Below are 22,937 nucleotides of genomic sequence, written 5' to 3'. Positions count from 1 at the left end.
CTCGAAAACTCTTCCGTCGTTATTCGCCCAATGGCCTCGCGGTCGTACTGATGAAAGACTTCCTCCGCCCCTCTTTTATTCTCGACTCGTGGTCGCTCTCTGTACGGCATTGTTCGTGCCCGGTATGAGGGTGGCGCTCCGCACCCCGCTGCGGGCTTCCAGTTTTGACCCGTCGCCTGTTATCGTCCGATATACCTCGAATCTTACTCCGAAAGGGCTTTCTCTGCAGCATAGTTTAGGTTACAGATGGGTATCCAGTGAGTCTAGGTCGGCATTTGCGACCGCTCAACGGTGTCCTTCGGGACGATTTATCCCCCGTGCAACTTTCTCCACGGGGCCACGGGGTCTCTTTGGATCGCAACAGACTGCTGGTGGTGGAGGAGGGAAACAGCCTCAGAGGAAATGGATCAAGTATGCTGTGATTGGAGGAGCTGCTGCTGTCGGTGCAGTGGCTTTTTCTGATCAGGTTCAGCATTTCTATCGTGCCGCGCAAAGGACTGGAAGGGTTGTCGGCGCGTTGGTGGTCTGTATCAACGAGTAAGTTGCGACGCAGAAGGAAACGGAATCTGCTCATCCTTTGAGAACTTTGAGTGCATAGTCTAACATAATCTGTCAATCAATAGCTATCGGGTCACCCTTAAACAGGAAACCGCATCTCCAGAAGAACGAAGCAAGGTCATTCGCGCCTGTCACAAACGCTGTGCAGAACGGACTCTCCTTGTACTCGAGAAAAATGGATCCATATTCATCAAGCTGGGCCAACATCTTAGCAGCATGGGCTACTTACTTCCGCTAGAATGGACCACAACTTTTATCCCTCTCCAAGACAGATGCCCCGTTTCGTCTATCGAATCTATCGAAGAGATGTTTATTGCCGATACCGGCCACCGCATCGATGAGCTCTTTGATTCGTTTGAGCCAGCACCAATTGGTGCTGCCTCTCTGGCCCAGGTTCACATCGGAACGCTCAAGGAAACCGGGCAAAAGGTTGCGGTGAAGGTGCAGCATCCCGCGTTGGCAGAGTGGGTGCCGTTAGACCTGGCTCTGACAAGGTTCACTTTCTCAATGCTGAAGCGCTTTTTCCCTGAGTATGACCTAGAATGGCTTTCAAAGGAAATGGATTTCTCGCTCCCTCAGGAACTAGACTTCCGCATGGAGGCGCAAAACGCAACCCGGGCGAGCGAGTACTTCAAGAAACATTCGGACGCGCCGCTTGTGATCCCAGATGGTATTTTAACTCTTTCCTTTTCAAGATAGGTTTTACTCATTCTAACATTCTATAGTTATGTGGGCACAAAAGCGTATTCTTGTGATGGATTTCTTGTCTGGCCATAGACCGGATGACCTGGAATTCCTGGATGCCAACCACATCGACCGGGACGAAGTTTCCGCAGCATTAGCTCACATCTTTAACGAAATGATTTTTGGCGACAACGCCCCTTTGCATTGCGATCCTCACGGTGGAAACATCGCCATCCGGCCGAATCCTAATCGACGTGGCCACAACTTCGACATCATCCTCTACGATCATGGACTGTATCGTGATATTGATCGAGATCTGCGCCGCAACTATGCCAGACTTTGGTTGTCGGTTATTGAAGCGGATGAACCAAATATGCGCAAGTACGCGCGCAAAGTCGCCGGTATCAACGATGAACAGTTCCCACTCTTTGCAAGCGCAATCACGGGCAGAGATTATACTGTACTAGCAAAGAAGGATATCGTCTCTTCTCGCACCGCGGCTGAGAAGGAGAGTATCTCCGGTGCCTTGGGGGAGGGCATGTTGCAGCAGCTTGTGGTGTTGCTAGGCCAGGTTCCACCGATCATTCTCCTAATCCTCAAGACCAATGATCTCAGTAAGTTGCTCTCATCTGCACTTTGTATACTAATGATAAATCTAACACATGTATTACAATAGCTCGAAGCCTCGACGAGAACCTCCATACCCGCCGCGGTCCTATGCGCACATTCCTAATTCTTGCTCGCTACGCAACCCGTACCGTCTTCGAAGAACAAATAGAAAACATCAAGGAGACTGGAGGACTGCTACGCCCCAGTAACTTCTGGCAATTCCTCTGTGCTTGGACGATGTATCTCCGTGTTGAGTTGAAGCTCTCCGTGTACGAGACCGTGCTGTCGCTGAAAAGCCGATTCGGGCTTTTATAAGACGTGCGCCATTCCTTCTTCTTCACTTGGTTTTTAATAATCTCGGCCGTGTGGCTCCATGAACTCCCAGCCAAGCATATCTCATCTCTTGTATCTTTTAATCTTCTTGTTTTGCTGTTTATCACAGCCCGACGTTTCCTTTTCCTTTCCTTTCTTTACCTTAAAGGATGTCGTTGATTGTCTATTCCCAACTCCTTTACAGTTTTTTTTTTAGACCATGTACGGGAAGAGTGTATATAAAGCTATCTGTATATTTTATTTTGGGTTTTAGTTTATAGAGTGAATAGACCGATGAAATTCAACTCGTATATCTCTCTTCATGTATATCTCTCTTCAGAGTCTAGTTGTATTATATTATGGTATCTTGATCCAATAACTAATACTCGGTGATTCTGCTACCTAAATAGAAAGCTTAGACCGTTGAAGTTATGGGATATTTATTGATCCTACCTAGTTATCCTACAGTGAGTGAGTCTAGTTCGAATATATTGCCACGGAACATCAACACAAAAGCAGAGCACCAACCACCATCTTCCTCAACATCATCCCCTCCACCCTTCTACAAACATACACCTCCATCATCCAGCCACACATAGCATCATCTCAAGAGGAAAGAAAAGAAAAAGAAAAGAAAAGAAAATCCAAAATGTCCAAAAAACCACTTGGCCGTACATCAGGGGTAAGCTAACAACAGACCCTCTGCCCCGTCAACCAGGATCATACCTCCCCAAAGCATGATACGATGATAATTATTGAACCCGGTTAATAGTCTTTAAACGCCCCAATTGCCGCCTTCACAATGGCAGTCATTTTATGCTCGTACTGCTTTTACTCGATTCGTTCTGCGCGAAGGGAGGCCCAGCAGTCTTCTGCTTCATCTTCTTCATCATCTACAGCTCCAGCTCCGGCTCCGGCTCCGGCCGCGATGAGTGAGAGTGTAGCGCAGCGAGAGCAGAGAAGACTTGCACAGCAGCAGCAGCAGCAGGGGTCTTCATGGGTTCAGAGGGCGTTGGAGGAAGAGAAGGAGAGAAATAATACTGGGGCCAGGTAACGCTTGCTTCGATTCTCCCATTTTTTCTTTCTTTCTTTCTTTCTTTCTTTCTTCGGTGTATGGTCCTGTGGTGTCTTTTTTTGTCCATCCTACTTCAAGTACCTAGGAGTATTATTGGATTGTGTTGAATAACGTATATATTATATTATATTTATATAATATATCATAGATAGGGATTATATGGGATCTATCATATTGTATGTACAGAGAGTACTTTTTATCTAACCTGACATGTCATGTTGGACTATTTAATGAATTAACAAAGGTAACGAGTTATTTAATTTTATTTAGTTTGCAGAAAGCAAGAATCATATATATACTGTATATAAAATTCATATTATTCCTTGTATTCGCTCCTAATAGTGAGAAAAAGCGTAGTTCCCTTGACCCTACTTCCTGATCATGACTGATTAAAGTAGGGAACTAGTAATAGATAGATATCCTAGCAATATTTGTTAGTATGCAAACAAACAAACAAAGAAACAAAGGAATCAAAATATCCCAAGTCAAGAAGCAGTTCAGAATTTTCAGTGTATGAATAGTCATGTCCAGGTGTTTGACTGGATCTACCATTGAATAAAAATGCATCATGCTATTTTGTGTTTCAGGGTCTGGGGAGGGAATAAGTACCTATTGTGAGCAGTTCCAGGATCAATTGAGTGCGTCAGTGTATGAAAATGGCGTGGGTCAATACTGTGTGGGATAAAAGAAAGAAGGAGAGAAGAATTCATCGGAAGAGAGTTTTGTGCGATAAGTGGGGTCACGTGATCTACGGGTTTCTTGACACAGTCGAACTGACATCCTTTTTCTGAAGTTCAGCAAGTAAATGAATTCTAGAGACAGAAGTAAGTATAGAAAATAATGAGTCTTTATCCTATGTACATTCAAGCTATGCAATGTCGATTGTGAGGGAAATGGAAAAAGCCACGCTCATAAAAAAAAAAAAAAAAAAAAAAAAAAAAAAAACGAATCTGGTGGACAACAATGCAAGGAGGAATCAAAGACACCCTCGCATGGTAGAGCCATATCAGTCTACCCTAACACCGTGAACATAAGAAACGGTCCGTGCCGAAGGAACATATCTTTCGCCGAAAAATCAAGTATCTGTAACAAGACAGGAGCGATGCAGCCCAGAAGGAAAACTGCACAACCCCCCCTGGAAGAGTGTACAAGGAGCAGGAACGAAAACAGGAAGAAGCATGTTCTGAACCACCCGCGTCTATTGATGCATATCCGTTGATAAGACGTGATTTCGCCGATTGACTATATGGCCTTGGCGGAACCTCTTTCCTCCGCTATCTGGATTTCCAGTTGTCCTTCGTGCTTAATATGCCCGATGGTCATGCGGAGATATTCATATGTAAGCATGGTAGTCATGGCCGCCGGGATAGCTCGGAACAAATTCGTGCCAATCCCGGAATAGAAGGCACGCCATCCCTCCTCTTTTAGAATTGTTTGGAAGGTGCGGATGACGCCGGAATAACGGGGTCGGTTGGGCATACCATCTGATGACGCTGCAACTGGGGGCCTTCCGCGGTCCTGAGGATGGTCAAGACCGCCTCGGAATGTAATCTCCTCCGGAGATGGCGAAGGGTATGTTCTTTGCTGAGTTTGAAGTCTTGTCCGTAGAACCTCGTGAGGGTAGGTCAGTGTGCTTGCACAAATTTTACTTAGAAATGTCGCACAGCATATTCCAATCCAATGAGAACTGCCGTTATCAGGATGTTCTCCGATGCTGTAGCCGGTGAAAGCCATCTTCAAGTATTCGTAGAGTGGAAATTGGATGGCAACGTGTGTCAATCCCAGCAAAGCCGGCGTGAGTCCGGAATAAAACGAAAGGATTCCTTCGTGTTGATACATCTTGCGGGCTGCATCCCATGTGCTTTTGTACTGCCAAGGAGCTCGGAAACCTTCACTGCTAGACTTCATACTTTGAGACATTAATCGAGTCTTGATTACCCAGATGGGATTCGTAACAAGAGTCGAACAAGCGCCTGCGGTGATGGAAGCATAACCTCGTGATAGCCACCAACTATCTGTATTCGGGTTTAGTGAGCAGTTCGACTTCAAAAAGAGCGATAGAACTCACCGGTGGTTTCGTAAAAGTACTCTCGTGTTCGGTCATAAACTGCCAAATAAACCGCCCAGGTAGGCAGGTAACCTAGAAGCATTGGCCCCAGTCCCTGGTAAAGACCTCGGATACCATCTTCCCTCCATATCGTTCTCCCCGTCCCTAGCATCCCCCGGTATAACGTCTTCGCCTCGACCATGTTCGCCCGTCTTCGCGCGAATCCCCCCTGGGCCTGCAACTTCGTCTTGATAACATCCAGCGGACACGTCACAATCCCTGACGCTACACCTGCGGCGGCCCCACAGAAAGGAGTCACATAGTAGTCCGGGACACGAGTGGAGAGAAGCTTGATGCGAGTGATAAGGGTTGGATTCGACGTAACCGGAGGAGATACATGGAGGCTCGGGGGCGGAGAGCTGTCGGAATTTGTCACCTGCTGCTCATTCGAGCTGCTGGCAGCCCCTGACGTGTTATGCTCGCCTGAAAACATCCTTGCAGCCAGCGCTCAAAGCAGCTCAACAGCCGTCCGTGCTGATAATATTCACCGAGCAGGGTTCCCGGAACCGAGCATATCGGTGCTCGCTCCGGAACCCAAAGAACCGTTGACAAATCGCGGGGAGGTCAGGATGTCTCTTCTGTTTGTTAACAGGCTGGAGGTCTCGTGGGATAAAAAGGTGGTCAAGTGCACAGAATTGGAAGGATTTATTGACTGGGACGATGCTGCCGAGTCGTCTAGGATTTTAAAGTTGCCCTATCTAACTAGTGCACAGACTGGGGCGCGGGGTCTGTCGAGGCAACTCAGATCCTGAATTGAACTAATGGAAAGGGAAAGAAAAAGAGAGTTGGGGAGAAAAAAGAGAGGAAAGAAAGAAAGAGTACCAGGTAATTCAACGGTTGATAATCCTCATTCCCACGCAGAGACAGAGATAAAAAAAGGAACGAGAGAGAGAAGCCTCAGGTGTCGATGACGAGCGAAGAGGAATAATGGATCAAGGACGGGATAGCGCGGAAAAATCGGCGAAAGGAAATCCAATGACGGTCTCACATACGGAAGAACCAACGAGTAGTAGTGAAGGAACTGAGAAGGCCGGCAAAGACGATTGTCTTCCACTCGGTCTTAAGGGAGGTTTTGGAGTACCTGCAAATCTTCCTTTGGCCAACTGGATTCCAGTCTGGAGCACATCCGGTGCCAATCAGATCATGACATTTTGTTGCCTAAGGCATCGCAGCTAAACATTCCATCACGTGGATGCGGTCGAAACCGGCTTTGGAAAGTTCTGCCTCAGGCACTTAATTCGGATGTTTTTGGGAAAGTTCCCCCGTCGAACCTCCCGTTTTGCACAATCTCCAACGTCGGGCCACTTCTGTTCAGCTTGACTGACATCCTGCGATCCCCCCCCTCCACTCCACCCCCGTCAATTGGAATCTAGGCCAGCTCCTCGTCGGAATAATTCATCATGTCCGCTCCTTCTCTTGCCAACTACATCGTCAAGCGCCCATGGCTCAAGAACTGGATGATGCCACTTGCCCAGTGGTACACCGACGCTGCCGGCTACAGGAAACTCGGTCTGAGGTACGCATCGCCTGGTATCTTCGATAGCCCCGAGGCAAGCGCTGGAAACGATCAATTTTCGAAGGACAATGCCTCTCAATTAATATTTTTACGTCCTTCAATCGCCATTCCGCGTCGTTCCTGCTCGTCCGGGGTTCATCAGATATCCCGTCTCTTGAAACCCAGCAGTACCAGCTAACTAGAATATCAGATTCGATGACCTGATTCCTGAGGAGAACGATACCGTCCAGAAGGCCCTCAAGCGCCTTCCCCCCAAGGAGGCCTACGACCGTGTCTTCCGTATCCGCAGAGCTTTCCAGGTTCGTCATTCTTGAAGTAATTTGGGGAGGGTCAATTGGCTAATGTAACGGCCTTCAACAGTGCTCCGTGTCCCACACCCTACTCCCCGCTGCTGAGCAGACCAAGCCCTCCGAGGTGAGTTGATTTTTTTTTTTTCCTCTTCTAGCTCGCAATAGCTCTCCGACTTCTCCGCATAACAATCGGCCAATCGCGTGAGGTGGATTTGTCAACCGATTGATACCCCAGATATGATGCAGAGTTGATTGAAAATGGACTTTCGCGAAATTGTTCAAGCTGGATGAAAACAGTTGCTGACTCAAATCGCTAGGATATCGAGTACCTGGGCCCCATCATCCGCGAGATCGAAAAGGAGCAGAAGGAGCGTGAAGACCTTGACAACATGGTCGTCAAGCGGTAGATGGCTTATTCCCCACTGTAATCTAGTCATCAAAAAAATACAAAACCGTCTCCGGGGTATAGACAGGCGGGATAAGGCGATACAAGATTTGTTCTCGGCTGGGTGCTTCGTCGAGTGAAGCATTTGGCGGGCTGTTGCTTGAACTTTTGGATTTATGCCGTGCAACCCACGTGTACTGATACTGTACAAATTCATTTGTTATTCTTCTCTCAATCATCCTCGTGATGAATGTACCGCATCCCTCGTATCATGCTCTATACCAAACATTGCAAGAACCGTATTGGGGATATTTGAGTCATTCAAGTTGTATCAAAACTAGTGCATCTTATATCGAGGTCTACTATCGTATATACTTGTGTACTCCAATCACACAGCTCAGTTACTCATCACCGTGACATCAACTTCCTCTACGCGCCACATGTACCACATGAAGAGACTCCTAATTAAAGTGAGAAAAGCCCATTATATGCGGTCCCTTCAAGTTGGAACATACCTATACGGTGCGAACTTGGCCGCGAGTTCTAACATGTCACTTTCCGACATATACTTGAACTTACCACCACCTTTGGCCTTGAGCTTACTCACATCTTTTCCTATAAAAGCTGCACACCCTCTCCTATATCACCGTCAAATCTTTCGTACTGCAGGTAAAAACGTAGAACCAGGAGTACTCGGGGTAGATCCCCCCCCCCCAAAAAAAAAACTACAAGATGAGAAAAAGAGGGGGGGGGGGGAGAACTTACTGGACGCCCAAATCCCCTGTCGAAAACACATCCGTCCGCTTCAGCGTAAAACAAGCAAACATCTCCACAGACCATCTCCCCAGGCCACGCACGGCAGTCAGCTTTTCAAGAAGCTCGTCGTCACTTGCACTCAGCAACATCCGCGCACTGAGCTCGCCGTTTGCGAATTTCTCCGAGAGACCCTGGATGTACTCTGCTTTCCGCTGGGAGAGGCCCGCGGTGCGTAATAGGGGGATATCACATTTGACGATTTCCTCGGGGGTAGGGAAGTAGTCAGCTGGTGGTGGTGGTGGTATTATCGTAGTCTCACTTCCGCTTCCGCTTCCGCTTCCACCGTTGTTGATAGTAATACCATCGTTGGGATTGCGGTTGCGGTTGCGGTTGCGGTTGCGGTTGTTAATCCCATACAACAACCCCACAAACCTATCCTTGATTGATTTCGCCGCCGCCCCTGAAACCTGCTGCCCGATGATCGTGCTTACCAGGCTGCGGAAGGGGTCGATTTTCTCGGCTAGCCCTTGCGGCGAGAAGAGCTTGCAGGGGTGTTGTCTGATGATCGGCTCGAGACGGGCATCTGTGGCGATGAGATGTGCGGTTGCCTGCTCCAGGAGGGTACCTGTTGTTGCGGTTGGACGGGGCAGGCCGGTCTTGGAGGGGGGGATGATGATGTCCCAGTCCAGGGCGTCCGGGGGGTATGCGACTAGGGAGGAGCCGTGTGGAGTAAGAAGGGTTGCGTTTGTTCTGTGTGGTTCGACGGGGCGGTCAAGGGGGGGAGGAGGGGTTTGAGGCCTGTTTCCGATGTTGTCTTGGGGGAGGGGAGGTGGTGGTGGTGGTGGTGGTGAGGGGCTATCCCAGTAGGTCGTGGAATTGGGAGCTGGGGCTTGGGGTGTGTCGGAGGTAGGGGTGGTGGCTGTCTGGTGGGGGCTTAGGAGAGGTTGAGGGAGCGAGTTCGGGTTAAGGGTCTTTTTCCTCTTCTGGGTTTCTTTTGCTGATGGCTTTCGTGACTTTGTGACTCCGTTGCTATTGCTGCGTTGCGATGGGGATCTGTTGGGTTTTGCGGGCTGGATGCTTGGTTGCAGGGGGAGCACTGCACTCAGTCGAGCGGAGCGTCGTAGAGCCATTCTATTACATATGCATGGGACGGGATTTCCCGGCAATCCAGTAAGCAGATGCGATTTGGTTCATGAGGATTGTGATGATCTCTAGAAGTTCCGGGGTTGACGATACTCCAGCGGATGTATGTATGTGTCATGTTACAAAGTCACGAGAAGCTCGTATTCCAACGACTCAGCGCACCTGGATTTTTGTTTGGTTCTCATTCTACAGTGCAGTATCAATGTGTAGCTAATTGGTGTCTGGGTTTAACTTTTCTGTTTACACTGCCCGGCAGTTGCTCCTCTTGGTAGTTTCTGGGTAGTTTCACTCAAGAGGCCGCAAAATATATAACCCCGCTTTGCGCTTCCATCATAAACACCCAAATGTCCAACAAAAATTTGCATCGGACAACTTATTAGATCTTATAAACTACGCGACAGTGGCCGTTACTGCCTCTCTACTATTAATAGCATGTGTCAACAGAGAATAAACACTCTAAGGTATTTTGAGCAAAATCCACCCGGAATTCAAGAGAAGTGTATCATAGGACCACTCAAGACTGTTTAAATAAAAGTCTTGATAACACATACTCGGGCAGCAGGACAAGAAACTTCCAATCGAAATCTTGATCTCAAATCATTCCAATGCAAGAATCACGCAAGGAAGTCTGGAGTAGCTCGTTTCGGTAGTTCAGACTGACCAGATTGCATCTTGCATATGCCGTTCACTTGAGGTTGCGCGTATATAACTGGATAGGTTTAGGCATTTTGCTGTCGTCCTATCTGACGACTTGGTAGACGTTTGATGGTAAGCTAAAAATTCACTGTTGCATCTTGAGTACTGGAGCATGCGTCCTCTTCAACACTAACTAATCAGTAACTGACCTGCCCGTGCCGTTTATTCAGGGTTGGGACTGGGTTTAGTAGGTTAGTATGGAGTCGCAGCGGAGTACTAGTAGTCATTTCGGTACCGCGGATCAGGACAGGACGGAAACGAAAGCAGAACCGCGTAGATACACAGGTGACAGGAGTATTAATTTTCTTTGATAGTGAAGCGAAAACTGCCAGCACCCGTAGTGGAGCATTGGAAATCCGTTTGAAGAAAAAGCTTCGCCTCACCTGGACCAATTGCTTACCAGGTGGCTTGAGAAGTACGAATGCGACCTGGGAACCACGTACTCCCCAGCCAAAGAGATCAGAGACCGAGGTGCGCATTTGATACTTGACTAGCAGGGATACGATATTTTCGAATATGAGGTGGCATTGCTTTGCATTTACAGTGTCTTGCTCACCAAGACTCATACCAGCTTCGGGTGTCATGAAGGGAAAAAAAAGGGAAAGCTTTCTTTTGTTCCTTTGATAGTAAATGCCAGCAATAGGCTGTTCTGGCCCTTATCAGGAGTCAGCCACCCGAGCGAGCGCAGCGGCCCTGCAGAACGTGCTCAACGTAAGATTACTATTTAGTATTTCTTCGTTACTTGTATTACCACACAAGACTCTATTTTTAGCGATCAAGGAGAGGTCGAGGTCCTGGAGAAGTGGGTAGGGAAACCCTTTATTAGTATCACAAGAAGGCCCTTCATTAATATCGGACGGAGTCAATAAAGGGTTATTGGCGAGGCCGAGGAACGCTGATCCGTTTTAGATGAAGCAAGAAGATGGGAAGCTGAGAACCGATATTGCGATTTGCAACAGATGACGGTGGAGCTAATGATGGTGGGGGACTACCTAGGTAGTGGCCGAAAGAATAATAACTCTAAAAACCGATCGAAAAGCGATATACCTAGAATGGTCTGCACTGTGTAGTGTGTACAGGAATTGACCCCGGTAGAAGGATGCGTTTTGGATGATGACCAAGTATGGATGGCTGGTAAACATTCTTCTTGTGCGGTACTCGTAATACTCTGCAATTCCAAGTGCGAAGCTTTTGCTACTGAGTAATTAATTAATAGAAGCAGGAAAAGAACCCGGGTTGGCTGTATGTACAGAGTACTGTATGTAAATTACACTGGTGATCACAGGGAGTGGGTCGATTTCTAGCGATGAAACACGTGATTGAGCGGCTATTGGATATTCGAAATGATTCCAGTCACACCCTCGCCACTTTATTCTTAGGTCCTTTTATCGGCTACTATTATTGGATATGGACGGTTCTGTCGTACTCCACTTGTACCTGGCGAAACTGATCATCAAAAAAGGTACAATTGCCAGTATCTACATGATGATAACAGGGTTATGAAATCACAGTTCATCTTGTTCAAGTTATACTCTAGCTAATACATAGTAGGTAAAATAGAATATTTACATTTCCTGGTAGAGGAGAATCTTGAGCTAAGCCACCAGATTCCAGCATGTGGAGGAACCTCACATACCAACGTATCGCAGGAAGGAAGGAAAGCCGGTGGTGGGTCATTGAGAAATTCCAGCAAATTTCGATAAGCAACGACGCGTCAACAGACTTGGATTTTTCCTCTTGGGTGATAACCACAACATTCTTCTAGCTGGGTTATTGGGATGGATATAATTAAGAATGGAATACTATCACAGTATCACTCGAGTTATATGGCAAGAAAAGGATGGATTTCATACTTGGGAAGAGAGCAGAAAGTGGTAAAGAATAGAATTGGGGCATTAAGTTTTTTTTTTTTTTTTTTTTTTTTTTCATTTTAATTTCAAGTTATTGATTGAGATCTCAATGTAAGATAGCCAGTAAGAAGAACGGAAATTAATTCAAGTTTCTTAAATGTGCGTTGGGGTTGAGTCTAGCCCGAAGTCTGTCTCTCCTCCATAGCTGTGGCAGAATTCATTGTTTTCCTATTGCAGGTGAAACAATAATAAGAAACAATTAAACCAAGTACCTAGGTAGGTTAGGTATGTAAATAATATATTATGATAGGGAATTAATCAGGAGGATTACTAGGTACTCTTGTCTCTTATTTTCTATAGGAAAAAAAAGGGAGAAAAAGGAGTCGGAAATAAATAAATTAAGTACCACGATATGAGGGGTGTATGTATTAGTATAATACTTGTACATACCATCAATACAGGAATTGGTAACGACTCAGGACTTTGTACTAGTTATAGTACGCTAATAGTAATAGGTCCACCTCCCTCCCTCCCTCGGGCCACGACTCCTTTCTTGTCCTCCAAAAGCCTTCTTCTTCTCGTCTGACGACCTTTCCATCCAGTCCTTCCTTTTCCCTCACCTTCTTTTTCTTCTGTTTCTTTCCCTTCATTCTTCTTTGAGAACGTGCTTGCCCAATCCGTGCACTTCCTGTGCTTAAGGTACTTCGACCTAAACGCTTCTCCCTCGTTGAAGCATCTCCTTCTTTCATTCGTTTATTTACCCTTCTTTCCCATCTTCGCCAGCTTTCTTCGCTACTACTTGTCTTGCCAACACACAGGGCCAAGCAGTTGCCGTATACATAACCCTCTAGTTTAGTCCTTGCCAGTGAGTAAACCCTCATCATACCCAACCACCATTCTGTTTATCCAGGGGCTGGGATCACTTGAACCGCCCAGGACAGAGTGCTAATTTGGTACGCCTTCAGCATTAGAGACATTTCCCCCCTCCCTCTCGCTTTCATTTCACCAGAAATGGCTTTCGTCAAATACGCCCTGCCCGCGCTCGCTGTGGCCCAGGCGGTTCTCGCAGCTGGTGAGTCAAAGACAACTTCACAACTTGATTTCTATTCTCGTTCTAGGGGGTCTAACATTCAACGCAGACTGTGGTAGCGGTAGCACCATTAAGATCGCCAGCCAGACCGATGCCGACGGATACGAGACCTGCAAAACCCTCAATGGCAGTGTTGAGCTCGATGAGCATATCAGCGGAACCCTGACCCTGAACACCGTCGAGAGAATCAAGGGTTCCCTGTCCTGCTCCAACGGCGCGAACATCACCTCGCTTTCTGCTCCTAGCCTGGCAACTATCGATGACGCATTCGACCTGGAGGGACTCACTTCCCTCACCGAACTGAGCTTCCCCGATCTCACCAGCGTTGGAGATATCAACTTCCAGGCTCTTCCTCTCCTGTCGGCCCTCACCTTCACCACCGGTGTCACTGAGGCCGGCAGTGTGTCCATTGTGAACACTGGTCTGAACTCCCTGGATGGAATCTCCCTGAAGACGGTTGGTAGCTTCGTTATCACCGAAAATACCCAGCTGCAGACTGTCAACGTCAACAACCTCAAGAATGCCACCAACCTGATCAACTTTGCCGGAAACATGGAGTCTCTCGATGTCTCTTTCCCTAACCTTGCCACTGGCACCAACATGACCTTCCGTAATGTCACTTCGGTCTCGGTTCCTTCGCTCACCACTCTTACTGGCCAGCTCGGCTTCTGGGGCAACCTTTTCGAATCCTTCAGCGCCCCCAACCTCACTGAGACTGGCGACCTGGTCTTCAATGATAACGCCAAGCTTAGCAACATCACCATGCCTGTCCTTAAGACTGTTAACGGTGGTTTCCTGATCACCCTCAACGACGACCTCGATGACATTAACTTCCCTGACCTTCAGACCGTCACGGGTGCCATTGACTTCAGCGGTGAATTCAACCAGTAAGTTGCTATCCCTGCGCCCTTAGCCGCGTGTTTCCACATGCTAACGACTTCTTAACAGGGCCTCTCTTCCTTCCCTGAAGAACGTCCGTGGTGGGTTCAACATGCAGAGCACTGGTAACTTCAGCTGCACTACCTTTGATAAGTGGAAGGGCACCATCATCCACGGCACCTACGAGTGCAAGACCACCTCGCACCCCACCACCTCTGATGGCTCCTCCGGATCTTCCACCACCACCAGCAGCAGCAACTCTTCCAGCACTACCACCAAGAGTGCTGCTGTCCTGACCGCTGCCAACCTGCCTTCCATGGGTGTTGCCGCTCTTTTCGGTCTCCTGGTCCAGTACATTTTGTAAAGGCACTTGATATCAAACCGTCGTGTATGCACTTTTTCCTCCTTTATTTTAGCCCGATGTGGTCGTGTAGAGTCACATAATAAGCAATGGGGTTTTTTTTATTCCTGTACTGTGTTGTTCTTATGATAATAATTGAATTCTTTGAGCACTTTGTGATCCGAAGATGTTTTTTTTTTGAAGAAACCCGCTAGCAAGACTGTTGGCAAGAGTCTCTGGGGCTCAGGGATGGCTGGGTTATAAAAATTGCCAGGTATGGGAAATTGTTTGAGCTGGTGGTGATTCCCATGGCCCGGAAGCGAGCTGAGTTTTGCATTATCTGTTCTATAGACGTTCCTTTGCAGCATGTTTTATTTGTTGAACACTGGTCGGATTCCATTGTAAGCCTTTTTAGGATCGTATTCGTATGTGGCTCTTTGCTCCGCTATACGGTTCTATTCCACCGTGACTGGGATACTTCTCCTACCGTCTAACTCACTGATGAGTCGATCCCGGGTATGTTCACCCCCATTTCCATGTCTTTTTCTTCATACAGCTACATTCCCATCTCCCAATGTATTGCAGATAGTCCGTACGAAGGTTTGCCGTGGGCCCTTCTTGCCCTTGACCTCTGCTCTCTCCTTCGGGATTTGGATTTGGATTTAGATTTTAGATTGGGCTGGGTGATCGACGACAGAGCGAGCGAGATTTTAGGTAAGTATACTTGGCTCTATCTAGTACGTACAATAGAGTTGACTGACGGACTGACGGACTGGCTGAGAAGACTAGGTACCTGACTACTACTAGGTAACTACTACTAGTTAACTACCTAAGTAGGTAGGTAGGTAGGTAGGTAGGAAAGAGGCAGCGGAGAGTTATACATAGAAAGGAACATTGGAAGTCTAGGGTAGCCTGCCTGCCTACCTAGGTACCTACGCTACCAATCAATTCCTATTATTTAGTGTGCACTGTGATCGCCGTTCCGTACATAAGAGGTAGGTAAAACCACCTAATAATAGAAGAAGAAGAGAACGAACGGTCCCAATCTTCGAGGGGAGGAGGAGGTAGTTAGTTACTCCGTAAGTAAGTAAGTAAGTAAGTAAGTAAACTATAGTTAGCATGATCTGACGCGCGACAACGACCTATGTTTTGTTTCATACCTAGGTAAATGAATGAATGAAATGATTGGGCAAGGAGAACCAATAAGCGAGTCATGAGGCTCAGTTAGGTTAGGTAGGTTAGGTAGGTTAGGTACTTTGTTATCGTAGGGGATGTGATTAGGAAACTCCTACGTAGTTGGAGGCAGCGTTTTTGATTTATTTATTTATTTTTCTTTCTTTCTTTCTGCTGTGAGGGGCTGGGTTGTATATTGATTCCAGTGCCCCCCGTTGGGTACTTTATCGGCCTGGAGCATGGACTACTATGGTATGTAGTCTATCTACCTACCTACCTAGGAAGTATACTGGTTAAAGTTGTCTTCATCATACTACTCCGTACCCGAGTAGTGGACCTAACCTCAAATAAAGGATTTTAGGTTTAAAAATCCAGTCAGGAACCTGCACGAAAGGAAGCGAGAAATTAACTGGACTGAAAAGGAGATTCAAATCCACTAACACGGGCTTAAATCTGAGGCGAAAGCGGGGAATTGGGATTGGTTGGAACTGATGGAAGGCTTGTTCATGATGGCTGCACTATTTTTTGCTCCTTGAATTCTTCTCTTTCTATTTCTATTGATGTAAATAAATGGATCAAAAGGGGTGTAAAGCACTGGGCATTAACAAGAATAATCCTTCGTTCCTTACCTTGTGTTGTCGGAATCAAGAACCTGAGGGTTTACTGTGATCAAGGGGAAAATCGGGAGCGAGCTTAGAGCATGATCCTGTTTTGAATCCAAGAGTGAGTGGGTTTTCGCACGGATCGGTCCGTACTTTTTAGCACTGACCGACAGAAACAGAGAAAAGAGTTGCTGGCATACTCCGTAGAGCTCGGCCGAAAATGCAGAGGAGCGCAATATGATAGATAGATAGATGATATAACAAAAGTCGCCGGTCTTGCTTTGCTGGCAGCGGGGTGGATGCCTTAGGGTTGCTCTTTTCTTTTTCTCCTTCTTGTTCTGCACAAGAAGAAAGGAAAGCTTTCGAGTTTCAAGTGAGACAGGCCCTGATCAGGGTTCGCGGATCCATGGGATGCACGGGCAGGGGGATGGATATATGAGCTAGGTAAATGTAGCTGTTACTCGTATAGTTCTGCTGGTGATGACGACCAAGTCTAGAACCGTCCTGCAGAACAGAAGTTTTGATTTCGCCCAGGACTATGACGATGACAAGTATTGGGAATTTGTGAGTAAGATCCAGATCCGGATACCGTGTCTTGATTCCTTCCCATGCCCTTGCTGGACTTGGGAGAATTGAGCGCAGTGATACAAACCCCTTCTCGGTAGATATGAAGCAGAGGCCGCCAAGTATTTCCTAGGCTTCACTAGCTTTACTAGAAGGTAATAAATAGGCAGGGAGGTCGACCAAAGATCTGAAACACCGCACGAGAGAAGAATAGAGTGCGCGCACACCGCGCACTGGACCGTCCGGTGCATATAAAAATCACGGTAAAATGATTCCCGAGTTTGAATCGTGCTGGTGCCGTGCTCTGCAGCCAGTGCTGAAACGCCGGAGGGACCGAGTGGCAACAACGAAGCACTAAAACAGAACCAAAGCGCGAGTGAGCTGAAGAAAGGGACGAGGAGAAAGAGGAAGGACAGTCGATACATAGGACAGGATCTTGCATCGAATGGTGCTATTACCACGCAGGGCATCCCTGGTTCACCGTCATGCAAGTATGGGGTTAGCCTGTCAATGAGGACGTAGGTGGACGGGTCCGCTACTGTACGGTTGGAAAAGCCGGTAGACAGGTAGACAGACTAGAGCTCAACGCGTGAAGAGCGATGGAGGTGTAGAAGGACCAGTGCTTTTGTCTTTTCTGATGAATCATTTGTTCAGCGTTTATTCTTAGCCCAGGTTCGTTTCTTGTTTCCAGCAGGGGATTGAATTCCGAAGTTGAAGTTTGTACTTGTTTGTTTTGTTTTGTTGTTGTTGTTGCTGTTGTTGTAAGAGACTTTTTCTTCTTCTTCTTCTTCTTATTATTACTTGTCTCGTTCTTGAGTATGACTGAATTTGGTTGTCAAGGTCCCGTCATCAAGACCCGTTAGATGTATGTAGGAATGAATGTACTGTACTATGAAGGGATATTTGTACGGATGCACGGTTGTCGTCCCAGCTGCTGTGTAACATGGACTGGCTGTAAATCAATTCGTTCTCTCTTCTCCTCCTCCCCCCATGTGGGCACGTATCTTCCTCCCTTCCCTAACATCCACCATGCACCAGACTCCCAACTACTTTGTTTTTTTTATCTTTACAATTATCGGAGTTTACCAGAAGGAAAATGGGTATTTGTTTGGTGTGGATGAGTTCCGACGAAACTTCACCCTTGAAAGGGGAAAAAAAACCTTGTTAGATCCTCCTTAAGGTTTTCGCTGCTCTCCTTCCCATCCCCCACATTCGTTAACTCTGGTTGACTCGAGTCGAGCTGGGTCCTAGACTCCTAGCAGAATCCAATAGATTGGCGCGGATGGCGACTTGAGACCACGATATATCGGAAAAATATGGGAAACTGGTCGAGTCAGAATCGATTCGGATATTTTCAATGGACCTAGTAGTAGTAGTGTACGTACATCACTGCCTACATCGGTTCCTCCTTCCCTTCCCCCAGTGGCATGGCTTTCGAAGAACACGGACCAGAGTGCGCCAGGCAAACCTAATAAGGTAATGCTAATTCAATAGAGAGGGATGAACGGACTGTACTTTCTTTGCTTTACACATCTCAAACTTTGCAGAGTCAGAGAGTTTGCGTTGAGTTTACAAATGGGTTCGTGCCTGGAATCACTACGTGCCAGTTCTGGGATTTAAAAAAAAAAAAAAAAAAAAAAGGGAGGGGGGGGGGAGCTTTCAATAGCATTCAACCTCATGGATAGTTGGAGAAATAATGTACTGCCAACTCACTGATGCTCCTCCAGCGGTACATCGCCAAGGCTGGCGCCCAAAAGCTAGAGCGAGCCTCCATGACGGTGCCACCGTTTGGCTCGTCGATACATTGGCTGACAGAAGAAGCAATTTGCAAGAGAATGGGGTTTCCAAGAAGGGAAATATGTGAGAAACTCAACCAAATGAAAGAGGAGAGGATGTCCACTTTGAAGCTCGGGACAATCCCAGGAATGGTCAGCGGCGACGCCGATTATGATGATGATTATTACCCAGAAGTTACTCAAGGGATGAATCACGACCGCGAAGAAAAACGTGGGGCTGCCTGGAAAGAATGGTCAGAAGCATGAGACCCATTGGATTCATGATTTCTCTCTCATTCGAGTTAGATCCGGGGACAAAGAATATGACAGATCTTATCCTGGCTGCCATGCGACCCGCCACCTCCACTCCCATGCCACAAATAACAATAATTAATTGATTGAAGGAGAAGGAGAAGAAGGAGGAGAAGAAGAGAAGGAAGAAGAAGAAGAAGAAGAAGAAGAAGAAGAAGAAGAAGAAGAATATTAGCCGAAAGGACCAATACGTATGCAGTACTCCTGCATCATCGGACAACTGTTCGTACTGTTTGGTAGAAAGGTTGATGAGTTGAAACCACTGACGAGCTCTTGGAAGGTATTTTTTTTAATGATCACTATCGCCACTGCGTTGGCTTCTCCCTGGAAGTACCACCAGTTGGTTATTCCCCACAGGGCCATTGTCTCATCTGCTCGGCAAAGGAATCCGAAACCGACGCCAACGCCGCTTGTCCGTTGGAGACGTCTGACGTTACTGAATTCCAAATACCGCTCTAGCCTTGCACTATGAAGAAAACATGCAAATCACTTATGTATGGATTGGCAAGCCAAAGCCAAGAAAAGAAAGCGTCCAGAACGGGACAGTTGCTGGGGCTGACAGGGGTCGACCCTGGTCGCTGGGATCTCCTGGTGACCCAGGCGTATGGGCCCTCATTCGGAGTAGTGGCGATCAGAACTCTCATCGAGTTTTGACCCCTTCTGGTCTTTGTTCTAGGCTCGGATTCACTCGGCCAGAATCGAAGAGAGTACCTAGGTGGTGTTGGTTATGCCGAGCGATTTTGGGTTTAACTGCTGACATCGATGTCAGCCTCCTTGATAGGCCCCCCCCCTGAGAAATTCGCCCGCAGTACGATAGATGGTGTTAGATGTATGTACTTCAGAGTTAATCAAATACAAAGGTTGGCCTGATTTCTGATTATACATTTTTGAACCCCTGTTCGCTCGTTTCGGTTATCATGGGTACTTTTTGATTCCTGGACAGATAGTTCTATTTGTGCTTCAGAGAGGCACAGCGTCCTTGCTTCGTGCTATTAGGTTCTGGATCACCTCCTGCGGAAAGGATGATCTCCCCTCGGGAGTCCTGCGCCGGCCTGTATATCGGATGTTTATGTCCAGTCCGTCTTGGTGGTGCTTTATCAAGACCCTTGATTAGTACTTTTCTTTCCTGGATAGGCCCAATACTATTCATGCGACTGGCCCTCAGACATAGAGTCCCGGTGCCGCATCGCCTCCGACAGCTTAGCTCGACTTTTGATGCAAAGGGTGTCTGTCCTATACATAGTAGCAGTTCGATTGGCCTCGATTCTTTGGATCATCAGGGTGATCGTGTCCACCTGGCATTATTATGTCTCCATCCAGAGAGCTGTGTGGGTGTCTGTCAATTTGAGTTTTTTTTTTTTATGGTCATGTTTTCTGGATACGTATGAACCAATGGACTCGCTTATTCACTATATCTGGCGCTGGATGGATCTTTTGTCTTGCAGACTCGAGTGTCTTTCCTTAAAGAGGATAGCTGCTCGAGATCCTTCCGGATAAGCGCCGGGAAGAGGGTCCCAAGTTCCGTAGTGGCAATTAACTCGCGCTTGTCGAGACTCGAGACGATAAGAACGTTGGTCTGCTTGACATTACAGTATGGAAGCTAGAGACGGATGGATCCCCAGGCCCCGACGGGGGAAGGTGGGCACGGCTATATGGATCATGTTAATTGGCTCGACAAACTATTGATGCCTGTGATGCAAGGAGAATCGATACCTTTGCCCCGTGTAGATCGAATCCGCTGTAGCGGTGACAAATCAAGGGTTTGCGATCCCCATCCCACTGTATAGTCAATCGAAATCAGTACACTTTGATTTGCCAATCTCATTCTGCCTCGCGTCTGTGCCATTTTGTGATAGAGATTTCAGCCCCAGAAGCTTTCTGAAAAGGACTAGTTTGGATTGTCGAACTCTGCCGGAATCTTCTTGAGGCTTCCGCGTGTAATTCCTTATCGGGTGAAATGAGGGGGCGATATTCGAAAAGGGGAAGAGGGGAAGAGCAGGGAAATGGTCACCAGAAGGAATAAGTCCAGAGGAGTATAAAAAAGAGAGTCAACAGAGAGGGAATCCTGAAGGTGGAGGTGGAGGTGGCGTGGTTGTTGTTATGGTCGAAGGTGGGCTGCAGATTCAGGTTACTTAGTAGCTCGAGATGATATAATATTAGAAAAAGAAAAGAAAAGGAAAAAAAGACAGAAGACTAGCAAACCAAAAATAAAAAAGAAATTGAAAAAAAGAAAAGAAATAAAACCGTAAAAAAGAAATACAGCAGAAAAAGAAAAGAAAAAATAACGATTGATCTGTATGTCATTTAGCTGATGTGCACAAGCCCTATTCCTAGTGTCATCCGTACTAATGGAAGAAAAGCTAACTCAACTCAACTCAACTCCAGTTTCCCTGTTGAGGATGTCGCAGCATATTGCTAGTCAGTACAGTAGACGCTGGGGTGATACATCTTCATTGACGCTATTTGCCTTTCCTTCTATCATCCCCAACTGTGCGTCTGAGCGCCACATACAGCGTCTGTCTTCATTCCCACCCCCCCTCTCGCTCTATTTTCGCTCATCCCCCTCTCCTCCTCCCTCGCCTCGTTCAGCTTCTGCATTTAACATATAAAACATGCAGCGACTTCTCTCTGGCCCTTGAAGAAAGAAGTATTGAGTTTTCATCACTTTCATACCTCGTGGATTCCTTGTTCTATCGTCCTTTATCACTGTTCATAGCAACCACCCCCCTTTTGATCTGTACCATCCGACATTAGTATCCTTTATTATCGTGACTCTTCTTCCTCTAGGTGACTATACATATACAGCCTGTTGTTTTCTTGTTTATATTCGTGCTGTACATACACCTACCTGCAACTGTCGCCCCCGTACATACCACATCGCCCCCCGCCCCCCCCCCCCAAGTATATACAGAGGCGAGGACATACATACACCCAGCCAAACCGCATCTCAAGGCTTTCTTTCACTATGATGATCGAAGAGATGAGCCCAATGGCAGACGAGATTTCTCAGCGTTGCGCTCTTCCGTGGGTTGCCCATTTCCCTGCCTCCCAGTGCATAACTGATGTGATATAGCGGTGTACGCTCCATTTCCTCCACTACCCCCAGCACAGCAGACATGACCGAGGACCGACGGCTACCTCCGCTCCCACGCGTAGAGCCCCTGCCCCGGGGACCATTCAATCTGTTCACACCAAAAATATTTGCCCCTAGTCCACCAAGCACACAGGAGTCGTTTCCCATCAAGTCCCCATGGCCACCGGCGGAGCATCTGGTGACACCTCCGTCTCCCGCAAACTCTGCAGATTCCTGGCCGGATCCGCTGCCATCGCAGAAAGTATTCGAATGGCCCCAAGAGCTTTCCGCTAACGATCTCCTGAAACTGATTGCTCCAAAACATATCAGCCGCAAGCCCCCACTCCAACAGCTGTGCGGCCGGAAGCGCAAGGGTAGCATGATCTCTGCGGATTCCGACGACCAGAGAGAAAAGCATCGCATTGCAGAGGGGAACCGACGGAAAAATCTCAGTCAGCTGCATCGGGAGCTTGACAGCCGAATTCACGACTTCTTTCTTGAACGAGCTGGGTGGAACCCCTCGAAGAGCCTACCGGAGTCCAAGGAACACATTGTGCAGGGCGCAATCTTCCTTATTGACTTCATGTTACTTGTAATTGTCCACCTAATTCGCCAGGAGAATGAGATGCCTCGCCAGTTATCTGAGAAGCTTCAGCCGCAGATCCGCTGCATGCAGCTGCAACAGCTGGTCTCCAGTCTCCAGCAGCAAAACCAGATGGCCCAGCAGCAGATTAAGACTTTAAAGCAAGAGAACCAGATGCTCGAGGAGCGCAACCAAGCCCTCGAGTATCAGCTGAAGTCTTATGAGCACATGTTTCGCTCCCCAAAGAGCGAGCAGCCAAGCCCTCAGCAGATTGTTTCCCTTCCAGACAATAAGCCAAAGAACATGCTGCCTGGGCTACGCGTCTTCTGTGACGAGATCGCCGCTGGCAGCCCAGACTCATCGCGGCTAGATGCATTATCCACGGGGAATTCACAGAGCTTCGGGCAGACATTCCTCAGTCAAACCCCTCCAATGACGGGCCCGTCTTCTCCTATCTTCCCACAGGCCACCTACCCGGCGACTACTTCACGACCTCCATCTTTCATCCAATCACCATAAAAAGATTGATATTTGATGACCTTGGTTTCCTTCGACAATGATGATT

The 22,937-nt window shown here is 47.4% G+C and overlaps 10 protein-coding genes across 10 annotated transcripts; 8 read left to right on the top strand and 2 right to left on the bottom strand.

The window, feature by feature from the left end:
• The first annotated feature begins 16 nt into the window (after nt 1-16).
• P175DRAFT_0487784 (ABC1 kinase family protein) lies at nt 17-2,469 on the top strand. The gene is made up of 4 exons (XM_040895682.1): nt 17-537; nt 624-1,228; nt 1,284-1,856; nt 1,919-2,469. The coding sequence occupies exons 1-4, from the start codon at nt 125-127 to the stop codon at nt 2,164-2,166; spliced, it is 1,839 nt and encodes a 612-aa protein (XP_040748745.1). The 5' UTR covers nt 17-124; the 3' UTR covers nt 2,167-2,469.
• A 253-nt stretch (nt 2,470-2,722) lies between these two features.
• Nucleotides 2,723-3,463, top strand: P175DRAFT_0505116 (uncharacterized protein). Its single transcript, XM_040898022.1, has one exon. It carries the CDS (start codon nt 2,966-2,968, stop codon nt 3,215-3,217), a length of 252 nt encoding a protein of 83 aa, XP_040748744.1. The 5' UTR covers nt 2,723-2,965; the 3' UTR covers nt 3,218-3,463.
• Nucleotides 3,464-4,480: 1,017 nt separating this feature from the next.
• On the bottom strand, nt 4,481-5,778 carry P175DRAFT_0487781 (putative mitochondrial carrier protein; the record flags this gene model as incomplete). The annotated part of the gene is made up of 2 exons (XM_040895681.1): nt 4,481-5,249; nt 5,303-5,778. 2 exons carry the CDS (start codon nt 5,776-5,778, stop codon nt 4,481-4,483), a joined length of 1,245 nt encoding a protein of 414 aa, XP_040748743.1.
• Nucleotides 5,779-6,298: 520 nt separating this feature from the next.
• Nucleotides 6,299-7,596, top strand: P175DRAFT_0487777 (ubiquinol--cytochrome-c reductase subunit 7). The gene is made up of 4 exons (XM_040895680.1): nt 6,299-6,861; nt 7,052-7,160; nt 7,222-7,275; nt 7,469-7,596. The coding sequence occupies exons 1-4, from the start codon at nt 6,746-6,748 to the stop codon at nt 7,556-7,558; spliced, it is 369 nt and encodes a 122-aa protein (XP_040748742.1). The 5' UTR covers nt 6,299-6,745; the 3' UTR covers nt 7,559-7,596.
• Nucleotides 7,597-7,721: 125 nt separating this feature from the next.
• alkA (DNA-3-methyladenine glycosylase II) lies at nt 7,722-9,532 on the bottom strand. Its single transcript, XM_040898021.1, has 3 exons — nt 8,302-9,532; nt 8,052-8,174; nt 7,722-7,997 (listed from the first exon to the last, which is right to left on the bottom strand). The coding sequence occupies exons 1-3, from the start codon at nt 9,420-9,422 to the stop codon at nt 7,934-7,936; spliced, it is 1,308 nt and encodes a 435-aa protein (XP_040748741.1). The 5' UTR covers nt 9,423-9,532; the 3' UTR covers nt 7,722-7,933.
• Nucleotides 9,533-12,764: 3,232 nt separating this feature from the next.
• ecm33 (GPI-anchored protein Ecm33) lies at nt 12,765-14,591 on the top strand. The gene is made up of 5 exons (XM_040892345.1): nt 12,765-12,846; nt 12,953-13,053; nt 13,121-13,958; nt 14,020-14,439; nt 14,499-14,591. The coding sequence occupies exons 2-4, from the start codon at nt 12,993-12,995 to the stop codon at nt 14,312-14,314; spliced, it is 1,194 nt and encodes a 397-aa protein (XP_040748740.1). The 5' UTR covers nt 12,765-12,846; nt 12,953-12,992; the 3' UTR covers nt 14,315-14,439; nt 14,499-14,591.
• Nucleotides 14,592-17,490: 2,899 nt separating this feature from the next.
• P175DRAFT_0505110 (uncharacterized protein) lies at nt 17,491-17,840 on the top strand. Its single transcript, XM_040898020.1, has one exon. The coding sequence runs from the start codon at nt 17,620-17,622 to the stop codon at nt 17,806-17,808; it is 189 nt and encodes a 62-aa protein (XP_040748739.1). The 5' UTR covers nt 17,491-17,619; the 3' UTR covers nt 17,809-17,840.
• A 426-nt stretch (nt 17,841-18,266) lies between these two features.
• Nucleotides 18,267-18,933, top strand: P175DRAFT_0107552 (uncharacterized protein). Its single transcript, XM_040892343.1, has one exon. The coding sequence runs from the start codon at nt 18,345-18,347 to the stop codon at nt 18,669-18,671; it is 327 nt and encodes a 108-aa protein (XP_040748738.1). The 5' UTR covers nt 18,267-18,344; the 3' UTR covers nt 18,672-18,933.
• Nucleotides 18,934-19,607: 674 nt separating this feature from the next.
• On the top strand, nt 19,608-20,238 carry P175DRAFT_0107606 (uncharacterized protein). The gene has a single exon (XM_040892344.1). It carries the CDS (start codon nt 19,739-19,741, stop codon nt 20,102-20,104), a length of 366 nt encoding a protein of 121 aa, XP_040748737.1. The 5' UTR covers nt 19,608-19,738; the 3' UTR covers nt 20,105-20,238.
• A 1,443-nt stretch (nt 20,239-21,681) lies between these two features.
• On the top strand, nt 21,682-22,891 carry P175DRAFT_0512484 (putative HLH DNA binding domain protein; the record flags this gene model as incomplete). The annotated part of the gene is made up of 2 exons (XM_040898682.1): nt 21,682-21,740; nt 21,823-22,891. The coding sequence occupies 2 exons, from the start codon at nt 21,682-21,684 to the stop codon at nt 22,889-22,891; spliced, it is 1,128 nt and encodes a 375-aa protein (XP_040748736.1).
• Between the last annotated feature and the right edge of the window lie 46 nt (nt 22,892-22,937).

The sequence above is a fragment of the Aspergillus ochraceoroseus genome, assembly GCF_002846915.1.
Source record: "Aspergillus ochraceoroseus IBT 24754 chromosome Unknown P175scaffold_11, whole genome shotgun sequence".
NCBI classification, from domain to species: domain Eukaryota; kingdom Fungi; phylum Ascomycota; class Eurotiomycetes; order Eurotiales; family Aspergillaceae; genus Aspergillus; species Aspergillus ochraceoroseus.
This window is presented reverse-complemented; position numbering and strand designations above follow the sequence as displayed.

Coding starts and splice junctions, on each gene's coding strand:
- P175DRAFT_0487784 (XM_040895682.1), top strand. CDS start 125: ATGAGGGTGGCGCTCCGCACCCCGCTGCGGGCTTCCAGTTTTGACCCG. Junction 538..623: donor TTGGTGGTCTGTATCAACGA/GTAAGTTGCGAC, acceptor GTCAATCAATAG/CTATCGGGTCACCCTTAAAC. Junction 1,229..1,283: donor GCCGCTTGTGATCCCAGATG/GTATTTTAACTC, acceptor AACATTCTATAG/TTATGTGGGCACAAAAGCGT.
- P175DRAFT_0505116 (XM_040898022.1), top strand. CDS start 2,966: ATGGCAGTCATTTTATGCTCGTACTGCTTTTACTCGATTCGTTCTGCG.
- P175DRAFT_0487777 (XM_040895680.1), top strand. CDS start 6,746: ATGTCCGCTCCTTCTCTTGCCAACTACATCGTCAAGCGCCCATGGCTC. Junction 6,862..7,051: donor TACAGGAAACTCGGTCTGAG/GTACGCATCGCC, acceptor CTAGAATATCAG/ATTCGATGACCTGATTCCTG. Junction 7,161..7,221: donor GTATCCGCAGAGCTTTCCAG/GTTCGTCATTCT, acceptor GGCCTTCAACAG/TGCTCCGTGTCCCACACCCT.
- alkA (XM_040898021.1), bottom strand. CDS start 9,422: ATGGCTCTACGACGCTCCGCTCGACTGAGTGCAGTGCTCCCCCTGCAA. Junction 8,175..8,301: donor ACAGGGGATTTGGGCGTCCA/GTAAGTTCTCCC, acceptor ACGGTGATATAG/GAGAGGGTGTGCAGCTTTTA. Junction 7,998..8,051: donor GCCAAGTTCGCACCGTATAG/GTATGTTCCAAC, acceptor CACTTTAATTAG/GAGTCTCTTCATGTGGTACA.
- ecm33 (XM_040892345.1), top strand. CDS start 12,993: ATGGCTTTCGTCAAATACGCCCTGCCCGCGCTCGCTGTGGCCCAGGCG. Junction 13,054..13,120: donor CCAGGCGGTTCTCGCAGCTG/GTGAGTCAAAGA, acceptor CATTCAACGCAG/ACTGTGGTAGCGGTAGCACC. Junction 13,959..14,019: donor TTCAGCGGTGAATTCAACCA/GTAAGTTGCTAT, acceptor ACTTCTTAACAG/GGCCTCTCTTCCTTCCCTGA.
- P175DRAFT_0505110 (XM_040898020.1), top strand. CDS start 17,620: ATGTGGGCACGTATCTTCCTCCCTTCCCTAACATCCACCATGCACCAG.
- P175DRAFT_0107552 (XM_040892343.1), top strand. CDS start 18,345: ATGCTCCTCCAGCGGTACATCGCCAAGGCTGGCGCCCAAAAGCTAGAG.
- P175DRAFT_0107606 (XM_040892344.1), top strand. CDS start 19,739: ATGATCTCCCCTCGGGAGTCCTGCGCCGGCCTGTATATCGGATGTTTA.